This window comes from Stegostoma tigrinum, chromosome 22 (assembly GCF_030684315.1).
Source record: "Stegostoma tigrinum isolate sSteTig4 chromosome 22, sSteTig4.hap1, whole genome shotgun sequence".
Lineage (NCBI taxonomy): Eukaryota > Metazoa > Chordata > Chondrichthyes > Orectolobiformes > Stegostomatidae > Stegostoma > Stegostoma tigrinum.
In genome coordinates, this window is record NC_081375.1 from 8,713,465 (window position 1) to 8,735,141 (window position 21,677).

A 21,677-nucleotide genomic window follows, 5' to 3' on the forward strand; every position below is an offset into this window, starting at 1 on the left:
CAATAAACAGGAAATTAGAGATGCATGTGATAAGGGAATATCAGTGATCATAGGTGATTTTAATTTGCAAATAGATTCGGTAAATCAAATTAGCCACAATGCCACAGAGGATGAATTCCTGGAGTGTATACAGGATGGTTGTCTTGATCAATATGTGAAGGAACCAGCTAGACAGCAGACCATCTTAGACTGGGTTCTGTGTAATGAAAATGGAGTCATTGCCAATCTAGCTATGCAAGACCCCCTCGGGGAAGAGCGACCACAACGTGATAGATTTTATTTTAATCAAGACTGACAGTGAGGTTGCTGATTCGGAGACTAGGGTGCTGAACCTTAATAAAGGAAGCTTTGAGGATATAAGGCAGGAGTTGGCCTTGATAGACTGGGGAAAGTTACTTAAAGGGATGAGAGTGGATGGGCAATGGCAAACATTCAAGGAACACATGGGGGAACTGCAACAACTGTTTATTACTATATGTTGCAAAAGCAAAATGGATAAGAGGGCCAATCCATGGCTTACAAAGGAAATAAGAGATAGTATCTGATCCAAGGAAAAAGAATAATAGATTGGCCAAGAAAACTAACAAATCTGAAGATTGGGAGCAGTTTAGAATTCAGCAAAAGATCAAGTCATTGATTAAGAAGGGGAATACCTTGCAGGGAACAAAGACTGATACTAAGAGTTTCTATAAGAATGTGAAGAGAAAGAGATTGAAAAAGACAAATGTCGGTTCCCTACAGATAGAAAAATGAAAATGTATAATGGGACAAAGAAATGGCTGAGGAACTGAATACATACTTTGGTTCTGTCTTCACAAAAGAGGACACAAATCAGAAACCAGAATTGTTGGAGGATGCAAGATTTAGTGACAGGAAAGAACTGAGGGAGATAAATATCAGTAGAGAAATAGTGCTGGGAAAATTTTTGGGATTGAAGGCCAATAAATCCCCACAGCCTGATAATCTCCATCTCAGAGTACTTAAGGAAGTAGCTCTAGAAATAGTGGATGCATTCGTGTTCATCTTCCAGGATTCCATAGACTCTGGAACAGTCCCTGCAGATTGGAGATCAGCTAATGTCTCTTCAATATTCAAAAAGTGAGGAAGAGAGGGAAATTATAGAGCAGTGAGCCTAACATCAGTACTGGGGAAAATTCTTTAATCCATTGTCAAGGATTTTACAGTAGAGAATTAAGAAAACAGTGGCAGGATGAGACAGAATCAACATGGATTTATGAAGGGGAAATCATGCCTGACAAATCTGTTGGAATTCTATGAAGATGTAACTAGAGTTGACAAGGGGAAGCCAGTCAATACAGAAAGCTTTTGACAAAGTCCCACGGAAGAAATTAATGTGCAAAATTAAAGCACATTGAGCTGGGGCAAGTGTATTGAGATGGATAGGGAAACTAGTTGTCAGAGAGGAAACAAAGAGTAGGAATTATTCGGTCCTTTTCAAATTGGCAGGCAGTAACTCCTAGGGTGTCACAGGGCTCGATTTTGGGACCCCAGCTATTCACAATCTCTATTAATGAGCTGGATGAGGGAACAAAATGTAACATCTCCAAGTTTTCAGATGTTACCAAGTTGGGTGGGAGGGTGAACCGTGACGAGTATGCAAACATCCTTCAGCATGATTTCAATGGGTTGGGTGTGGGGGTAAATCAAAGGCAGATGCAGGATACTTTGGATAAATGTGAGGTTATTCATTTCGGAAGCAAAAACAAGCAGGCAGGTTACTACCTGACTGGCTTTAAATTGGGAGATGGGAGTGTGCAGTGTGACCTGGATGTTCTTGTGCACCAGTTGTTGAAGGTAATCATGCAGGTGTAGCAGGCAATAAAGAAGGCAAATGGTATACTGGCCACATTGCGAGAGGTTTTGAGTACAGAAGCAGGGATGTGTTGTTGTAGTTCTACAGGGCCTTAGTGAAACCACACCTGGAATATTGTGTGCAATTATGGTATCCTTTTCTGAGGAAGGATGCTCTTAGTCTCCAGGGAGTGCAGCAAAAGTTTACTAGGCTGATTCCAGGGATGGCGGTCTGATGTATGAGGAAAGACTGACCAGGTTGGGATTGTTTTCGCTAGAGTTCAGACCAATGAGGGGGAATCTCAGAGACTTATAAAATTCTAACAGGACTCGATCAGGTAGCTGCAGGGAAGATGTTCCCAATGGGGGATGCATCCAGAACCAGAGAGGTCAGAGTATGGGGATTCAGGGTAAATGATTTAGGATGGAGATGAGGAGGCATTTCTGTACCCTGAGCGTGGTGGGCCGATGGAATTCATTACCACAGGATGTAGTTGATGCCAAAACACAATGTATTCAAGAGGTGACTAGATGTAGCACTTGGAATGAATAGGATCAGAGGTAACGGGTAAAAGCAGGATTAGACCACTGAGTTGGACGATTAGGCACGATTGTGAAGAACAGCGGAGCAGGATCAAAGGGCCAAACAGCCTCCTCTTGCTCCGATCTTCTATGTTTCTAAAGCTCAAATCCTCCATTCCCAGCAACATCCTGGGAAATCTTCTCTGAACCCTCTCCAATTTAATAATATCCTTCCTATAGAAAGGCGAACTGCACACAGTACTCCAGAAGAGGCCTCACCAATGTCATGTACAACCTCAACATGACGCCACAACTCATATACTCTAAAGGTCTGAGCTATGAAGGAAACCATGCTTCACATCTTCTTAACAAGCCTATCAACCTGTGATGCAAATTTCAAAGAATTAGCACCTGAACCCCTAGGTCTCTCTGTTCTACAACACTACCCTGGACTCTACCATTAATTGAATAAGACCTGCCCTTGTTTGTTTTAACAATATGCAACACCTCACATTTATCCAAATTAAACTCCACTTGCCACTCCTCAATTCATTGACCCAATTGATTAAGATCACTTTGTAATCTTAGACAACCTTCTTCACTGTCCACTATACCTTTGGATAGGCACCAGTAATATGAAGTAGGAAAGACAGCTACAGTTTTTGACATGCAAGTGGTAATGCTTCTGAACATGATGCCAACACTCTGACATTAAGCTTTGTTCTCCTCTGCACCTCAGCCTAGGTTTTCCCGTTGAACAAAGAGGTGGTCTTGGGCTGATTCCCCCAGACCAGTCCACAGCTAGGCCTGGGAGTCTGAAGAGTGAAAGCATCCACAAAGGAATGGACAGTGGATCAGCAGCAGTGTCTGAGGAGCATTAGATGGGGAACAGGAGGCTTCTCCCAGCCCAGGGATGAGGTGGCTTCCAATGGCCTGGCATGGCAGACTTGGTCCTTTGACAGAGGCTTCCAGTCCAGCACAGCAGTCTTGTCCCAGCAACATTGTCATACCAGAATGGTGGTCTCCTCCTGGTTGCATCTTCAGTGTATTCCATCGTTCCTTAATCAGTTTTCCCGAGCCCAGAAGCCATTAACTGAACCAAGACGAACTTTATCTTAACCTTACTTTTTTATTGTTACGTATGACTTCTGCCATTAATATAGGCGCCATGATGCAGTGACTTGCAAAACTTTTCACTGTATTGTAAAGGTAACTTATGTAGAGGTAACGCATGATAAGAAATTTGTGTTCTATTCTCTATCAGGAAAGCGAAGTGGTCGCAACAGTCCTTGGAGAAAACCATGCACCAAATAAACCAATTGCAAATTGGGCGCCCTATTATAGGAAAGATGTGGATGCTTTGGAGAGGGTTCAGAGGAGGTTTACCAGGATGCTGCCTGGACTGGAGGGCTTATCTTATGAAGAGAGGTTGACTGAGCTCGGTCTCTTTTCATTGGAGAAAAGGAGGAGGAGAGGGGACCTAATTGAGGTATACAAGATAATGAGAGGCATAGATAGAGTTGATAGCCAGAGACTATTTCCCAGGGCAGAAATGGCTAGCACGAGGGGTCATAGTTTTAAGCTGGTTGGTGGAAAGTATCGAGGGGATGTCAGAGGCAGGTTCTTTACGCAGAGAGTTGTGAGAGCATGGAATGCGTTGCCAGCAGCAGTTGTGGAAGCAAGGTCATTGGGGTCATTTAAGAGACTGCTGGACATGTATATGGTCACAGAAATTTGAGGGTGCATACATGAGGATCAATGGTCGGCACAACATTGTGGGCTGAAGGGCCTGTTCTGTGCTGTACTGTTCTATGTTCTATGTTCTATGTTCTAAATGTTTTTTTGGCCTTTCAGAGGAAAGCCAGGTGATGCGGACCAGTGTACCCATTACAATTTTATTTTTCATGATAGCTGTTCATTTTATGGTGAAAAACCTTTAAATTCTTTTTAGCGGTCACATGGTCAATATGTGGGCAATTTCCTAAGCGCTGTGCGGCCATGCACACATAACATAGAGGGAAGTAAGATATTAACTCAAACCACTAAGATAGATTGCCACTATAACCCAACCCACAAGAAACAAGCAGAAGGAGCTCCTTGACATTCAGGCACAGATTCAATGGGGCCAAAATATGTTGTCCTTTGATAATCTCACAACCATGAGAGTGCATTATATTTGAACACTGATCTCACAGTCATAAAACTTACAGCTCACGAGATAACACAGTCCGAAGCTGGATGAATGCAGCAGGCCAAGCAGCATCAGAGGAGCAGGAAAGCTTGGCGTTTCGGGTTGGGACCCTTCTTCAGAAATGGGGGAGGGGAAGGGGATTCTGAAATATATAGGGAGACAGGGGAAGGCGGATAGAAGATGGATAAAGGAGCAGATAGGTGGAGAGGAGAAAGACAGACAGACAGATCAAAGAGACGGGGATGGAGCCAATGAAGGTGAATGTAGGTGGGGAGTTAGGGAGGGAATAGGTCAATCCAGGGAGGACAGACAGGTTAGGTGGGCGGGATGAGGTTGGTGGATTGGGGATGGGGGTGGGGCTTGAGGTGGGAGGCATGGTTACAGAGGCAGGGATGAGCTGGGCTGGTTTTGGGATGTGGTCGGGGGAGGGGAGATCTTGAAGCTTGTGAAGTCCACACTGATACCATTAGGCTGCAGGGTTCTCGAGCAAACTATGAAATGCTGTTCCTGCATCTTTTGGGTGGTGTCATTGAGGCAACGCAGGAGGCCCAGGATAGACATGTCGTCCGAGGAGTGGGGGGGAAAATTGAAACAGTTCGTGACTGGGAGGTGTAGTTGTTTGTTGTGAACTGAGTGCAGGTGTTCCACAAAGCGGTCCCCAAGTCTCTGTTTGGTTTTCCCGATGTAGAGGAGGCCACAACGGGAACAGCGGATACAGTATATCACATTAACAGATGTGCAGGTGAACATCTGTTTGATGTGAAAAGTCTTCCTAGGGCCTGGGATGGGGGTGGGGGGGGGGGGGCGGTATAGGGGCAGGTGTAGCACTTGCTTCGGTTGCAGGGAAAAGTGCCAGGAGTGGTGGGGCTGAAGGAGTGTGTGGAGCGGACAAGGAAGTCACGGAGAGAGTGGTCCCTTTGGAAAGCACATAGGGTGGGGAGGGAAAAATGTCTTTGGTAGTGGGATCAGATTGCAGATGGCAGAAATATCAGAGGATGATGCACTGGATTTGAAGGTTGGTGGGGTGGTAAGTGAGGACGAGGGGGATTCTGTTTTGGCTATTATTGCGGATGGGGGCGTGAGGGATGAGTTGCGGGAAATGCGGGAGACACGGTTGAGGATATTTTTGATCACTGTGGAGGGGAAGTTGCGGTTTTTGAAAAAAGAAGACACCTGGGATGTGTGGGAGTGGAATGCCTCATCTCAGGAGCAGATGCGGCGGAGGCAAAGGAATTGGGAATAGGGGATGGTCTTTTTACAGGAAGGTGGGTTAAAGGAGGAATATTCGAGGTAGTTGTGGGAGTCGGTAGGCTGAAAATGGATATTGCTTTCCAGGTGGATGCCAGAGATGGAGACAGAGAGGTCCAGGAAGGAGAGAGAGGTGTCAGAGATGATCCAGGTAAACTCAAGGTTGGGGTGGAAGGTGTTTAGTGAAGCGGATGAACTGTTCGAGCTCCTTGTGGGAACACTTACAATTCATTTTGGCTTTTATGCAAATTCACCAGGCCGAGAATTCAGGTCTCCAACTATGTTAGCTTCGTGAAAGAAAGAAAATATAGCATCCAATTGAACTCCCGACTTTCTTTTCTTCCTCCATTTTATTATTAGTGCAATGCCAAAATATTGTGTCCTTACAATAGTAATATACTACAGCAAGAGAAAGTATTTTTGTAACTTCTCAGTTTACCTTTTGAACATCAATATCATGCTTCTGCTGCAGTTTGAGTTTCTCCTCATGGAATTTTGCTTCCAGCATCTTTGTCTTCATCTGTACCTTTTGATTAAAAACAATCAAACAAACAGTGTTACTGAACCTGATTCCTACCTGAAATTAAAGAGAATGTCTAATCAAGCCATGGAATTTAACACATACTATCATTTTCCATGCAAAATATACTCATGAAAAATTATACTCCAGATGTTAGAATGATACTTTAATCCTAAATTTTGACATTTTGTTTAATTCACAAAATTTATTTAAAAAGAAACAAATAATTTTTCATGCTTCTCATGATGAACTTCTTTGATGTTTAAGCCATAAATTATTTCATAATTTGTGATCATTTTATAACTTGCTGTTTGTCTTTCAGTTATTGCCACTCAATGCACTTCTCTTCAATTCTTGAAGGCAACACATTAGGATAGCCTCCATTGTACTTAAGGTAAATTTTAAATGCAAGATTTTGTACCTGTGGTAGGACAGTAGTAATACAAAGGATCTGTATTTTACAGGCAGTATAAACATTACTAACCTATTCACTAACTGCCATGACAATGTGCATTCCTGAGTGGGTGAATAAAAGTGCCTATTCACAATCCCTCACCTCTACAATGAAGCGCCATATGGTCAGACAGAAGAAAACAAAATTCATCCTTTAGGTCAGGTGTTCAGGCCTGGGCGCAGTGAAGAATTATTGGGAGAACACCTGAGGCAGAATACTTCAGATGTTGAGTTAAGACCATAGACGTCAGGATTGTTTACTTCACAGCAAAGGCGGCTGTGTTGAGTAAGATGGAGCAGATAGGAGGAACTTCCAAGTTCTGGAAGATGGGTCAGTAACCAAGGGTGATAGGTTCAATCAAGTCAATACAGTGCGGAGCTGGAGGAACACAGCAGGTCAGATAGCATTAGAGGAGCAGGAAAGGTGGCCTTTCATGTTAACACCTATTCACCTGGGAGTCCTGGTAAAGGGTGTAAACCCAAAACATCAATTTTCCTGCTTCTCTGATGATGCCTGACCTGTTCTGTTCCTCCAACTTCACACTGTATTGACTCTGACTCCAGCAAGAACTGCAGATGCTGTCTATTATTGTAAAGAACAGTGGGAAAATGGAAAGACTCTGTTAAGCAGTAAGGTATAATCCAGAAAAGATTGTTAGAAAGATTCTGGATACTTGACAGAAATTTTTATATCAGAATTGAATATATGCTTGAAGAGGCAAAGAATTGCATGGCAAGAAAGTGAAACTGCATGGAAAGTTCCTTGAAAAGACCAGCTCAGGCAGAACAGTCCATATTATTTTCTGTTCACAGATACCTTGCCCTCCAAAGGATCATCCTTCATCAGGAATACTTGCTGATTTGCTGCTACAATGCGATGGAGAACAATGTACCAACCAAACTACAGAGGTACAACACCCTGCTACTACATTACTATGCTGTAAGTAGTGTATTTCATCATTGATCTAGTATCAGTTAGTGTTGCCAGCAATAGTTAGTTACAGCTGCTCTATGGACCGAGAGTCTATACTTTTCTTCCTACACTTTGACTTTACTTTATTTATGTTTATTCCTCAACACAGCCTTTCAACATACTCTTTTCTGCTGTAGTTTCTGCATGCAGGCTCTTTATATCAGCGATTTGACGCTGTGTAAATTATTTTTCCACACCAATGGCAGTGTTGTGTCTGCATCTGCTCATCTCTCAGTGATCATTTTGTGAATTCTCATGCTTGAGCTTAGCTGTTTAGCTTCCCTGGCAGCTAGCTCCACTGACACTACTGTTACCAGCACCTTCTTTAAGTTTAGGCTCCTTTCCATCAGTAATGTCTTTTGGATTTCTTCCCATTCTTAAAACACGTACTAGTGTGTCTCGGGTAGCATAATTTAAGTTACGTATTAATTTGCAGAATTCTTCTAACTTCTTTACAATTGCCAAGAACTGAGAGATGGATTCACTATCGTGCTGGTTACATTTGTGGAAGCTGAACCTTTCAGAATCACCAATGGTTTTGGTGAAGTATGGTTCTACAGCATTCCTACTTTTTCTTCATAAGTTTTGGAACCTGCTGTCTCTGGTTGCACCAGACTCCTCTCCCCATAATACTCAGGAATGCAGGGCTACTATATTTGCTTCAATTTTATTTGCTTTAATAAAATGATGGATTCTCTTGATATTCCAGTTCTCTGTACTTACATCATACGGTCTTAGGATGTTGGTTAGTTCAGTTGACTAGATGGCTGGTTTGCGATGAAGAGTGATGATATCAGTTTGGTTCAATTCCCACATAAACTTAGGCTTTTACCTGAATTATTAATGTCACATATACGTAAGCAGAATGAAAAGCTTTGTTTTGTGTGCAGTACAGGCAGATCATTTCATCCACAGTGCATAAGGCTAATAGAACACAGCAAGGAATACAATGTTACAGCTGCAGAGAAGGTATACAGACAGAGGGGTCAACATTATATTTGAAATTTGAGAGGTCCATTCAGAAGTCTAATAACAATGGGGAAGCAACTGTTCTTGAATCTGTTGATACGTGTGTTAAAGGTTTTGTATCTTCTGTCTGACAAAAGACATTGGAAGAGATTATAACCAGGGTGGGAGAGGTCTTTAATTATGTTAGTTACCTTTCTGAGGCAGCAGTAGCTATATGTGGAGTCAACGGATGAAAGGTTAGCTTGCACGATGGACTGGGCTATGTTCACAACTCTAGTTTCTTACTGTCCTGGGTACAGCAGTTGCCATTACAAACCAAGTTGCATCCACACAGAATGAGGATTGTCTTGAAGGAGGTGTTGTTGCCTATTCTTACTGATTGTGTTCTGTGGATCAGGAAGTCAAGGATTCAGTTGCAGACAGCAGAGCAGAGACCTAGGTCTCAGAGTTTAGAGATTAGTTTGGTTGGAATTATGATTTTAAGATGGAGCAGTAGTCAATGAATAGGAGCCTTACACAGGTATCCTTGTTATCCAGTTGTTCCAGGGATGAGCATAGGGCCATGGAAATGGCATCTATTATAGACATGTTGTGACGGTAGACAAATTGCAAGGGACCAAGGCAGTCTGGGAGGCGAGAGCTGATATGAGCCATGACTAATCTCGCGAAGCATTTCATAATCATGGAGGTCAGAGCCACCAGACAGTAACTAGTGAGGCATGCTGCATGAATTTTCTTCATGAGGCTACCATTGAAGGTTCCACCTTCTCAACCCTTCCCTTAGAATGGGATGTAGTGACCCTCAGGATAAAATCATCAGTCATCTCTTCACTACTGAGAAAGCAGCCCTATAGTCCGCTGGGACTACAGAGCGTTTCTTTGGTACCTACGGCACCGACATTTTTGTTTCTCTTAAATGGAAAAGGCCTGAGTAACACAACGTATCATGAAATATTTAGCACTACCTTGCTTTTTTGCACTTGAATCAAGGTATTCCTGAGGCTGCCTATTTCTTTCTGAGTCTACTATCCCTACTTCAAGACATTTCCCTCTGACTACAATACTAATTGCTCACAGTGTTCCTTCAGTGTGGAGCACATGGTAAGCTTCTTTTGCACTGATACCCTCTTCTCTAAAGCTTACTACACGGGCTTTGATGCAGAAATGGCACTTTTCATTTCTTTTATTTTAATTGGGGCACCTCCAAAATCTCAGTGAGCACCTTGACGTTTTTTGACGAATGAGTCAATCTTGAACAGTTTTTAATCCTGGCCAAAAGGCCAAAGTGTTAACAACAGAAGCTTCCTTAAGGAGATGTTAAGTTTGTTGGCAGCAAGGTTAGACAAAGCTGTTTTCCACACAAGAGTGACAGTTAACCATATAAACACATAACACTTTCGGAAACAAATTTCAAAAGGCATTTTTCCATCAACACAGAATCACAGCATTCTTAAGCCAATTGTCTACACTCTGGTTCTATTACTTACTGCCAACTTTCTGTCTTTCCTCAGATCTCTGAGCACTGTTTTTTTAAAAAAGAGAAACTCTTAATACCTGCTTTTATTATTCTGGTTAGCTTCTCTCATACCCTGATTTTTCCATTCTTATTAACTTTTGTCATTTCTTCTTTTTTTTTATTTCCAGCCCAATCTTTGGACTTGCAACCTGGCTGCACAATCATATACTTTTTATATAAGAACACAGAGTAGGCATTCAGCCTGTCAAGCCTACCAAATGTCAGTATAGTTTACCCAATCTCACTTTATAGGACAGTCCTGCCAGGCCTGGAACAAGTCTCGTGAACCTGTGCTGTACTCCCTCTATAACAGTCCTGTTGCTCCTAATATAAGGGAGACCAAAACTGCATACAGTACTCCAGATGCAATTTAACCAAACTACTACACAAATGAAGCAAGACTTCACTACTTTCATATGCAAATTCTCTCACAATAAAGACTAAGATTTCATTTGCCTCTATCATCCTAATTTTTAGCAAGGCATTTGATAAGATTCCACATGGTAGGTTCATTCAGAAAGTAAGGAGGCATGACATTCAACTGGCTGTCCAATAGAAGACAGAGGTGGTAGTAGATGGCAAGTATTCAGCCTGGAGCTCAGTGACCAGTGTTGTTCTGCAGGGATCTGTTCTGGGACCTCTGCTCTGTGTGATCTTTATAAAATGACTTGGATAAAGAAATGGAAGGGTGGGTAAGTGAGTCTGTCAATGATATGAAGGTTTGTGGAGTTGTGGACAGTGTGGAGGGCTATTGTGGGTTGCAACAGGACATTGGCAGGATGCAGAGCTGGGCAAAGAAGTGGCAGATGGAATTCAGCCAGAAAAGTGTGAAGTGATTCATTTTGGAAGGTCGACTTTGAATGCAGAATACAGAGTGAAGGCAGTATTTTTGGAAGTGTAGAGGAACAGAGGGATCTTGGGGTCCACATCCATAGATCCCTCAAAGTTGCTACCCAAGTTGACAGGGTTGTAAAGAAGGCATATGGTGTGTTGGCTTTCATCGACAGGGGAATCAAGTTTAACAGCCGTGAGGTTATGCTGTAACTCTATAAAACCCTGGTCAGACCACACTTGGAATATTGTGTTCAGTTCTGGTCACCTCATTATAGGAAGGATTGGGAGCTTTAAAGAAGGTATAGAGGAGATGCTGCCTGGACTGGAGGGCAGGTCTTATAAGTAAAGGTTGAGAGCGCTAGGGCTTTTCTCATTGGACCTAAGAAGGATGCGTGGTGACTTGATAGAGGTGTACAAGATGATGAGAGGCATTGCTTGAGTGGATACCCAGAGACTTTTTACCAGGGTGGAAATGACTATTACAAAGGGACATAATTTTAAGGTGATTGGAAGAAGGTATAGGGGAGATGTCAGAGGTAGGTTTTTTTACACAGAGAGTGGTGGGGATGTGGAATGCGCTGCTGGCAGTGGTAGTGGAGTCAGATACTTTAGAGACTTTTAAGCGACTCTTGGATATGCACATGGAGGATAGTTTGATCTTAGTAGGATAATAGGTCAGCACAACATTGTGGGCCGAAGGGCCTGTATTGTGCTGAACTGTTCTCTGTTCTAATTGCTTACTGCACATGCATAATAGCCTTCAGTGACTGATCAAAGAGGACACCCAAGCCCCTTTATGTATCTACACTTTCCAACCTCATACAATTTAAGAAATATTCTACACCCATGAAGATGGCCTCAAACGCGACCTTGGGTTCATGGCTACATTTGACCCAACACTGTTCGTATCTGTGAAATAGATAGACCTTATGGTCTTGTTTTCCAACCGTCACCTTGACAAATTGTTAAGGTCGCTCTATCTTAATTGGTTGTACAATTTTGGATTACATATTACTTTGGTTAGACCCTTGACATGCAACCGTTGTATCTATCATGTTATTCTAGTCATTTGGTTTGTCTCTAGCACAATCTTATTTTTAATTTTTTTGTAATTATCTCTCTGACTCATTTAATCAGATTATAAGTCATCCCTTTGCTCATTATTCAGCTGCTGACACTTTACTCACACTGCCTAACACTTGATCACGAGCAGAGACTTATCCTTCAACACTCCACTCAAACTATTTGTATGATTTTTTGATCACTCTGTCGATAAATTTTGTGATCTGTGTGCTTCTCTCTCACTTCAGCTGACAAGGGGGCAGTGCTCAGAAAGTTTGTGATTTCAAATAAACCTGGGTGCTACAACCTGATGTCATCTCCCACCCACCCACTTTATCCCACCCCAGTCCAACACCAGCACATCCACATCATGCACAAGTGTTGTTAGAAAACTCACTGTTCTTAGTCGTTCACCATTTTTTGGTTTACTCTGTATGTATATCAAAGTTCCACAGATTTTGCAACATACACTGCATCACTTGTCTGATCACTTGCACCTAGTTATAAGGTACCCATAAGTAAAATATGTATTTTTTGGAGAAATATTGAGCTTGACCACTAATGCAAGCATTATTTGCAAAAAAAACATGATTTTGGGCCCCTGAAAAATCTTACACACTGAGTCAACTTATACATGGTGATCTACGGTATTAGACTTCCTTGCAACTTTGATCTTTTTCATCAGCCCTGATAATCCGCCTACACTTCATTTACATGTGCCTGTATGTTACTGTGGGTGGGAGATGACTTTAAAATGACTTAGAAACTTTTAAGCTGAATCATTTAAACCATAACATTACAACTAACAGGATGAGCCCTGTACTTAACCACATCAGAGCCTGTAGCACATCAGTTGTCATTCAAGAATGTTCTAAGATCACTTTCCCACAATTTAAGATGTTCCAAGAGTATCAGATTAACAATCAATATATATTCTGTAAACTAGATGATGCTCTGAAATGGCTAATGAGAAAAAAGAAATTTAGAATCTATTATGAGTTCAACCTGGATAAATGCGAGGTGATGCATTTTGGAAGGTCGAATTTGAAAGCTGAGTACAGGATTAAGGATAGGATTCTTGGCAGCGTGGAGGAACAGAGGGATCTTGGTGTGCAGATACATAGATCCCTTAAAATGGCCACCCAAGTGGACAGGGTTGTTAAGAAAGCATATGGTGTTTTGGCTTTCATTAACAGGGGGATTGAGTTTAAGAGTCGTGAGATCTTGTTGCAGCTCTATAAAACTTTGGTTAGACCGCACTTGGAATACTGCGTCCAGTTCTGGGCGCCCTATTATAGGAAAGATGTGGATGCTTTGGAGAGGGTTCAGAGGAGGTTTACCAGGATGCTGCCTGGACTGGAGGGCTTATCTTATGAATAGAGGTTGACTGAGCTCGGTCTCTTTTCATTGGAGAAAAGGAGGAGGAGAGGGGACCTAATTGAGGTATACAAGATAATGAGAGGCATAGATAGAGTCGATAGCCAGAGACTATTTCCCAGGGCAGAAATGGCTAGCACGAGGGGTCATAGTTTTAAGCTGGTTGGTGGAAAGTATCGAGGGGATGTCAGAGGCAGGTTCTTTACGCAGAGAGTTGTGAGAGCATGGAATGCGTTGCCAGCAGCAGTTGTGGAAGCAAGGTCATTGGGGTCATTTAAGAGACTGCTGGACATGCATATGGTCACAGAAATTTGAGGGTGCATCCATGAGGATCAATGGTCGGCACAACATTGTGGGCTGAAGGGCCTGTTCTGTGCTGTACTGTTCTATGTTCTATGTTCTATGATGGCTGTGGAGCATTTTACAAATATAATTACCAAGTCAAGGGAAGTGTGGAGTAACAAGGTAAAAGATTTGAAACCAAACCCCCTACCCATTCAGGAACAAAAACAGAAGTTGCTGGAAAAGCTCAGCAGGTTTGGCAGCATCTGTGAAGAAAGAAAAATCAGACTTAACGTCTCGGGTCTGGTGATCCTTCCTCAGAACTGACGGTAGCTAGGAAAATGTCAGATTATATGCAGAAAGTAGGAAGGGGGATGGAGTATGGAGTAAACAACAGCAAAGAGTCCAAAGAGACAGAAGAGCAGTTGAGTAGACAAAGGAGTTGATAACTATCTGGCCAGGAGGGTTAATAGTTGTTAATGGGGACTATTAGTGACTATGACTCTCTTAGCTCAAGGCTAAGGGTTGTATAGTAGGTCTTGAGCTGTCTTAGTTGTCCACTATGATGCTGTGACGTATTTTTGGCGCATAGTGTGTGTCGTGCCTCCCCGTTGGCCCCACCGGTAAGCCCAGCAGTCCCGGCTGCTGGGTGACCAAACGACCAGAAAAAGTACGAGATGGCCGTGGTCTATACAGACCAACACTCAAAAAACCAGTATGAGTCTCCAGTTCCACTGGAGCAGTCCGGTTGGGAAGCGTCCCGGATAAACAACCTCCCCGCAGCATCGTCCACAACCGCGAGCTGTGATAAATCATTTGGTTGTACATGCGTAACGTCCGCAACAAGGTCCATCTCGGTCTAGGTCCAGATTGAGACAGCGACATTACCTACTACCATACATGGAGCTGAGTTCGGTCTGACAGGTGCCAGCTCACCCTGTATTGGATGACATAGATAACGTGGAAGAAGGCACCGTAAGGGCAGCCCACCCTGCGGTTGAGATAAGCATTACCACTTAAACCTTCTACAACAAAAGTTATCAACACGCTGGGCAGAGACAAAAATAACTGAGACTGGCGAGGAAACAGCTGATGCAACTGCCTTCATGGAAGAAGTTGTTATCGAGCCAGTATACGACATTAAGACTCACTGTCACTGACACTTGACAGTTTTCCTGTGACAAGTGAGCAAAGCCAGGGCACGGGCCCTGTGAATAACGATGATAACAACCAGCCTCATATAACACCAGTATCATCTGGTCCTTGGCCTGTGGTGATACCAGAGAGTAGACAAACATCGACGAGCGATGTAAAGACTTGGAAAAGACACTCCCCGGAGTGTTCCAAAATAGTGTGTAATGGCAGGCTATGTGATAATAAGACCTGGAATGCAGGGTAGGGACTAGCACTAGCACTAACTGCCTACACTGTGGCACTAAATTGGGTTACCTCGTACACAAAAGATCCTAGGAATGAGTGAAGAGGATATGAAACAGTTCCATTTGATGCAGTAGGACGTGCTCTTCATCTGCTATTGATGTTACGTCATATTGCCCGGGTATTGCCCTGCTGACAGACTAGAACTAGGATGTCATTTGCTTGGATTCACATCTCTCATGTTAACAAGAAAGTACAAAAACTACAAAATGGATCCTTTAACCTCAGTACCCTAACCTGAAATGCACAACTGTTAAAACTTTTAATCAGTTATTATATGTTGTTCATATATATTTCATTGCTGTCCCAGACCTCAGAGCTCTTCAAAACAGTGTTTTTAATAAGGAGTAACAAATGCACAACAGATGTAAGACAAAGAAATTTACTGGTCATAAGCATCTATTTTCCTAGGTTAGTGACAGCGAGCACGAGGCGGCATAGCTTTAAATTGAGGGGTGAGTGATACAGGACAGATGTCAGAGGTAGTTTCTTTACTCAGAGTAGTAAGGGAATGGAACGCTTTGCCTGCAACGGTAGTAGATTCGCCAACTTTAGATACATTTAAGTCGTCATTGGACAAGCATATGGACGTACACGGAATAGTGTAGGTTAGATGGGCTTGTGATCGGTATGACAGGTCGGCACAACATCGAGGGCCGAAGGACCTGTGCTGTGCTGTAATGTTCTATTTTCTATGTTCCATTAATGTAGTGAAAGCACAGTGGAAACCACTAACGCTTGTATTGCAAATTTCATAGATTTGTTTTGATGGCATACGATTTATTTGCTGGTACTGCGTAGAAATCTTTAGATAAAACACAAAAGAACTATTCTGCTTGAATTTGGCTCCGATATAATGGCTTAGGAATTGGTGCTAGTATGCTAACTGAGAACTGACAGAGTTTTAATTCAGGTTCTTGGGTTTAGAAAGCGGTTTAGTTCTGAAATGACTGGTATCCCGTTGCCAGATCGCCTTTTATTTACAGATGCACAATACGTGGGCTCTGACTAGCTTGCTGAGAGCCAATCCCTGGAATGAAGAGGCTCTCTGAAACTCCCGTGTAAATTTGTCAGCTAGAACTCCCTGAATGACTCAGGTTAAGATCCCCAATCAGGGATCTCATAATTAATAAGATCCTTTGGCCCCCATTCCGATCACTACATCCCTTACCCCCGAAGTCTAGGAACGTAGGCCATTCTTTTCCTTGTCGTTTGTATTGGGACACTCTCACACCAGGTCTGGTTCCTCCAACTCTGACTCAGATATGGGCAGTGTGTACCTGACCAACGTTCATCTTTTGCACCAGAGCACCTCGGAAGAAATTCCTCCTCCTCTTCAGGCAGTAACAGAATCGAGGCTGCAACACTGGCTGCATCCATCTTGGACTCCGAGGTTTCTTCGGTACTAGACAGGGGGGAAAAAACCTATGGTTTCAGACAGCCTTTCTGGCTGTTCTGAGGGCTTGAATTTGTTCTAATTCTGCTCAGTTTACAAGACAGCAGCTTTCACAGAGTCCATGCCAGGTCAGGGCCGTTTCACCTACCCACCTCTTTATGGCATGGGACCTGACCTTGCATCCACCTCATCTCGTATCCATACAGAGCCATTTCTGCAGCTTCAACACCAAACTTTGCCCCCTGAAGTAAACTGTCTCTCCCGTTTAGAGGAGGCATGTGGCCAGCATTGGCCACTCCTGTCCTGTGTCTAGGAATACCAGGTTTAACCTGATATGGAATCTAGTCCCCGTCGGCAAATCTGCTGGAACTATCCCAATAGTTGCACAAAGAATGGTCCTACAATCAGACAGGAATCAGGACAGTTCGGTTCTGAATGAAGCTGTTGGCTATTTCTTTAAGCCTGCCTTCAATGTTTGCACTGCCTTTCTGACAGATCACTGGACAATGGATGGCATGGAGCTGTCCAAACATGCCCAATGCCATTCAACTTTAGAAAATACTCGAATTGCCTGCTGATAAATGTCTGTGACCAATACTGACCGGGAGTCCATGTGTGCAAAAAATGCTCGCAGCTATTCAATCATCATCCACGAGTTTGTCTGGGCAAAATAATGCATTCTTTCCACGTACTGGGCGCAGTCTTCAACAGCAAGATTGAACGAGTCAAACTTCCTAAATAAGAATAAGATGCCAGAAATGTATATCCTAACTCAGAGACGACTGTTGTGAGCAAATTTTCTTCAGGAGCGTACTGTTTTCTCTCTTCGCCACTGAAATAAGACCCAGGACGTAGGTATCCCGTCATTAGGTCAGATTTTATTTACTCATGCACAGTACATGGACTCCAGATTGTTTGCAGCCAGTCCCTAGAAGGAGGAGACTCCCTGAGATTACTGTTTATGCTGTTCTGTTTTTTTGGAAAATTGAAGATACTGAAGGCTTACACTGATAGGTACGAACTTCTGAACCTTTCTGCAGACTTTCATCACAGTTGATGGATGAGATCTCCTCAACCCATCAAGCCATTTGTTAACAACCCCAGCATCGCAGAACTACCCAAGAAGCTCCTGTAGGGATGTCTTGGAGCTGAGATGACTAATCAAGATTCCGGTTATTATCTGTCAGCCAGTGATCTCTGATTGGCCCAGGTTACAACCCCACTCAAGGAACTCATAATCGATTAATCCATCCAGCCCTCACTACAAGCTCTTAAGTTTACTAATCCCACAGGCTTATTTAGGCATTTATTTTAACACAAACAGCAGACCATTCTATAACGAATGCAGAGTTGTATTTGCTCAGCACACAGAACACAGGGTCAAGTGCCCCAAATAACACAGGAAGAACTTGTTAACTTGCCATTTTACAACGCTATGGAGTCTGCAAAACCAAAGGAATACTGTTTCAATAACCAGGCACTGGAAGCACTACTGAAAAAAAGTTAAGAAGGCAGGATGCAATTTATGCAACGGACAGCAAAGTAGAAGTTTGTTTAAACAGTAGCTTGTCCTGATATCATAAACTTCTGTTATGTAATACTACACAATACTGTCACAAGCAGTACTCATTCACCCCCACGAACAACACAGACACCGGCTAACACAATAATATCAGTGCTTGAAGGTATTTATTTAATGCTGTATTCTGATATTTCTATAATATAGAATGGAAGAATATTTTGTTTAAATAACTAATATCAAATCCACTTCATCATGAAATCTTGGATTCTAATCTTCAGGCAGGTACTTTATTGGCTAGAGCCAGCATCCTAGGATTTGACATTGAGCTAACCTTGAGTTACTAGTGCACAGTTTTTAAAATTTCTGCTCTAAACACATCAGCTGACATACTGAATGAATGCCCTGAAGCATGCAGCATGTTGGAATAGATGAACTAGTTGCTTCTCAAAGTAACTATACATCTGGCCGATAAAGCATCCCTCAGCGAGAAACAGTATACATTCCAGAATCCGTGCAAAGCCAGGCAGGCATTGAAACAGCAGATGCATAGCTGCAGGGCTATTTTAATAGGTCATAACATGACCAGGTAAAGGGCCACAAGAAATTAACAAACAGCTATCACTGATATTACACTTAAAGTAGAAGCAGTCTGCATGAAAACCAAAAGCATACACTGAAATACAACAGACTGACAGTAATCAGAAAGTGTATAATGGCTTGAATAAACATTCTGCAGTTGTCTTATACATTTTACAGTACTAATAATTTGTAAACCTCTGCAGATCACAAAGATTTTGTTGAGGGAATGAACAAGTATCTGTAGCAGAAAGTGCCTAGAATAAGTTGTTTTAAAATTAGCATTTCTAAATCACCAGGAAAATTAAGAAATGAGGCATGCTGTTCTTTATTAATGTAAGGCCCACCAGTCTTCACTTTTATGACAATACAGGTAATGGATACACAATGCTCCACCAATTCATTAGCTTTGCAATACATTATGTATTTCCACTAAACACTAATGATATCATCCCTAAGCAAAATGAGCTTAACATTTGTCTTCAGTGCAACACTGGACAGAAGCCACTCACCTTAAACAGTAATTTCAGGCAATGTGCACTGTTTCACATCTCACTGTTGCTATTTATTAAATGCAAGCAAGCAGGGGATGAGGCTAATTAAAGCTCTTCAATTTCTATTCCAGTTCATTTGCAGCAATTTAGGGGTCAAAACTGCTAAATTCTAGCCAATAGCTTCTCTGTAGTACACTCATTGAGAGGAATTACTGGTGCCTCTAACTTCATTACTGAACTTTTAGTTTTTAATTTCATGTCTAACGTATCCATTTGTTTTAGAGTAACATTTAAACAATCTGCTTATCTGTTTCCTTTGCATCCTGACATTCACCTATGCAGGAGCCCCAAATCAAAGGCTTATTTTCAACAGAACAGCAACTCCAGTTCATAGAGCACGCAGGCCTCAATGCTAGGTTAAAACAGAGCTAGGTCAGTTATGATTCCTGACAAAAAAACTTGCTAAAACTGTCAGCAAGTCGCACATCAATACTGAACTAAAAAACTGCTGAAGAAACTCAGCAGGTTTGGTAGCATCTGTGAAGAGGGAACAGAGTTATTGTATTGATTGCACTGCCTCTTTTTCAGAACACATCAATTATGATCAATTCGGTAAGTCAACAGAGGGTAAGTGATGGCAACGTTATGATGGGTAATAAAGTCCATATGGAGAGGAGAGAAAAATTATAAAAAAAAACAAACTGAAAAACAAAAATAAATGAAAATCGGCATCAAACATTGTTGTAATGTTAACTCTTAACTTCAAACCAATGCAAATTTTAAAATCTCAAATGAGATTGCTCTGGAAGGCTGGAATTGTTCAGACCACCTAGCAGTCTAAAAGCTAAAGCTCAAACTAACACAGCCTCTGGTTGGAATGGAACTCAAAACACTATCCCCAACAAAGGACGGAAGTTGGAGTACGAGTCACGCAGACATCACTCATGCACCTCCCGGCTGTTTGGTGAATAGCATTTGTTTCGTTACTGTCTGTCAAGAATACAGAAAAGGGGATATAGAACAACAAAATTGTATGTACTGCCAGACACATTGATATTAACTGACCCACCCCATTAATATTTCTCTTTAAAAGTCTACTGCCTTTTACTCCAACCCTATCGATGAACTCATCTTCAATTCACCTGGTGCCATTAACCACATAGTTGCCTCAGCCACAGTCGACAACACCACTTCCGATGCCACCGACACAACTGACAACACTGGTACTGAAGCCAATGCCGCTGACAGCGCTGCTTCCACCACCGATCCCTCCACCGGCAGTACCGCTTCTGCCACCGATACTGACCACGTCACTTCTGCTTCTGCCCAAGTGACCATTCCCATACGCACTCCAACTCTCAAGACAGTCTCCATCATCACTTCCAGCTCCAGCTCTACACCTAGCCCCAGCCTGAAGCCCTGTCAGGTATTCAGCATACCCCCAGACCTTCCCCTCACTGAGGACGAAAGGTCAGTCCTCAGCAAAGGACTCACCTTTGTTTCGCTGCACCCACACATCAATGAATTCTGCACACACCTAGAACTCTTTCTCCACCATCTCCGCCTCCATGTCTATTTCTTTGACCAGGAGTCTAACCCACCCTCTACCGACCCCTTCTCCCGTCTCCAACATCTCCCAGACTCAACCCCACGGCCTCCTACCCTCCCTCAACCTCTTCATCTCCAATTGCCATCGCGACATCAATTGCCCGACTCTCTCCATCCCTCTCACTCTCTCCAACCTGTCCCCGAGGGAATGCGCAGCCCTCCACTCCAACCCCAACTTCACCATCAAACCATTGATAAGGAGGGCACAGTAGTGGTATGGTGTACAAGCCTCAACATCACAGAGGCCCAGTGCCAAATCTCCAACCTACTGTGTCCTCAATTATGACCCTAACCTTGATCACCAAACCATCATCTCCCACACCATCAATAACCTCATCACCTCAGGAGACTTCCCACTCACAGTCTCCAACTTCATTGTTCCCCCAGCCTGCACCACCTGTTTCTACCTCCTTCCCAAAATCCACAAACCAGACAGCCCCGTTTGACACATTGTCTCTGCCTGCTCCTGCCCCACTGAACTGATCTCTGTTTACCTCAACTCCGTTTGTTTCACCCCGCCCCCACCCCTGGTCCAGAAACTCCCCACCCATGTTCTGTACACGACCCACATGCTCCAACTCCACCAAGACTTTCAATTCCCCAGCCCCCAACGCCTCATCTTCACCTTGGACATTCAATGCCTATTCACCTGTATCCCCCATGGAGATGGCCTAAAAGGCCTCCACTTCTTCGTCTCCCGCAGGCCCAACCAGTCCCCCTCATCTGCTTAACGGAACTTGTCCTTACCCTCAACACTTTTCCTTTAACTCCACCCACTTCCTATAAACTAAAGAGGCAACTATGGGCACCCATACTGGTCCAAGCTATGCCCACCTCTTTGTAGGATACATGGAACTGTCCCTCTTCTGCTGTTACACTGGCACC

The 21,677-nt window shown here is 43.0% G+C and overlaps 1 protein-coding gene across 3 annotated transcripts in view; it reads right to left on the bottom strand.

Annotated features, from left to right (window-relative positions):
* Positions 1 to 21,677, bottom strand: part of cep112 (centrosomal protein 112) — a 473,221-nt gene that overhangs the window by 344,612 nt on the left and 106,932 nt on the right. For all 3 annotated transcript variants that reach the window (XM_059653621.1, XM_059653619.1, XM_059653620.1), the window contains one exon: positions 6,213 to 6,299. In XM_059653621.1, the coding sequence (XP_059509604.1) occupies positions 6,213 to 6,299 (87 nt within the window). The remainder of the gene's footprint in view (positions 1 to 6,212; positions 6,300 to 21,677) is intronic.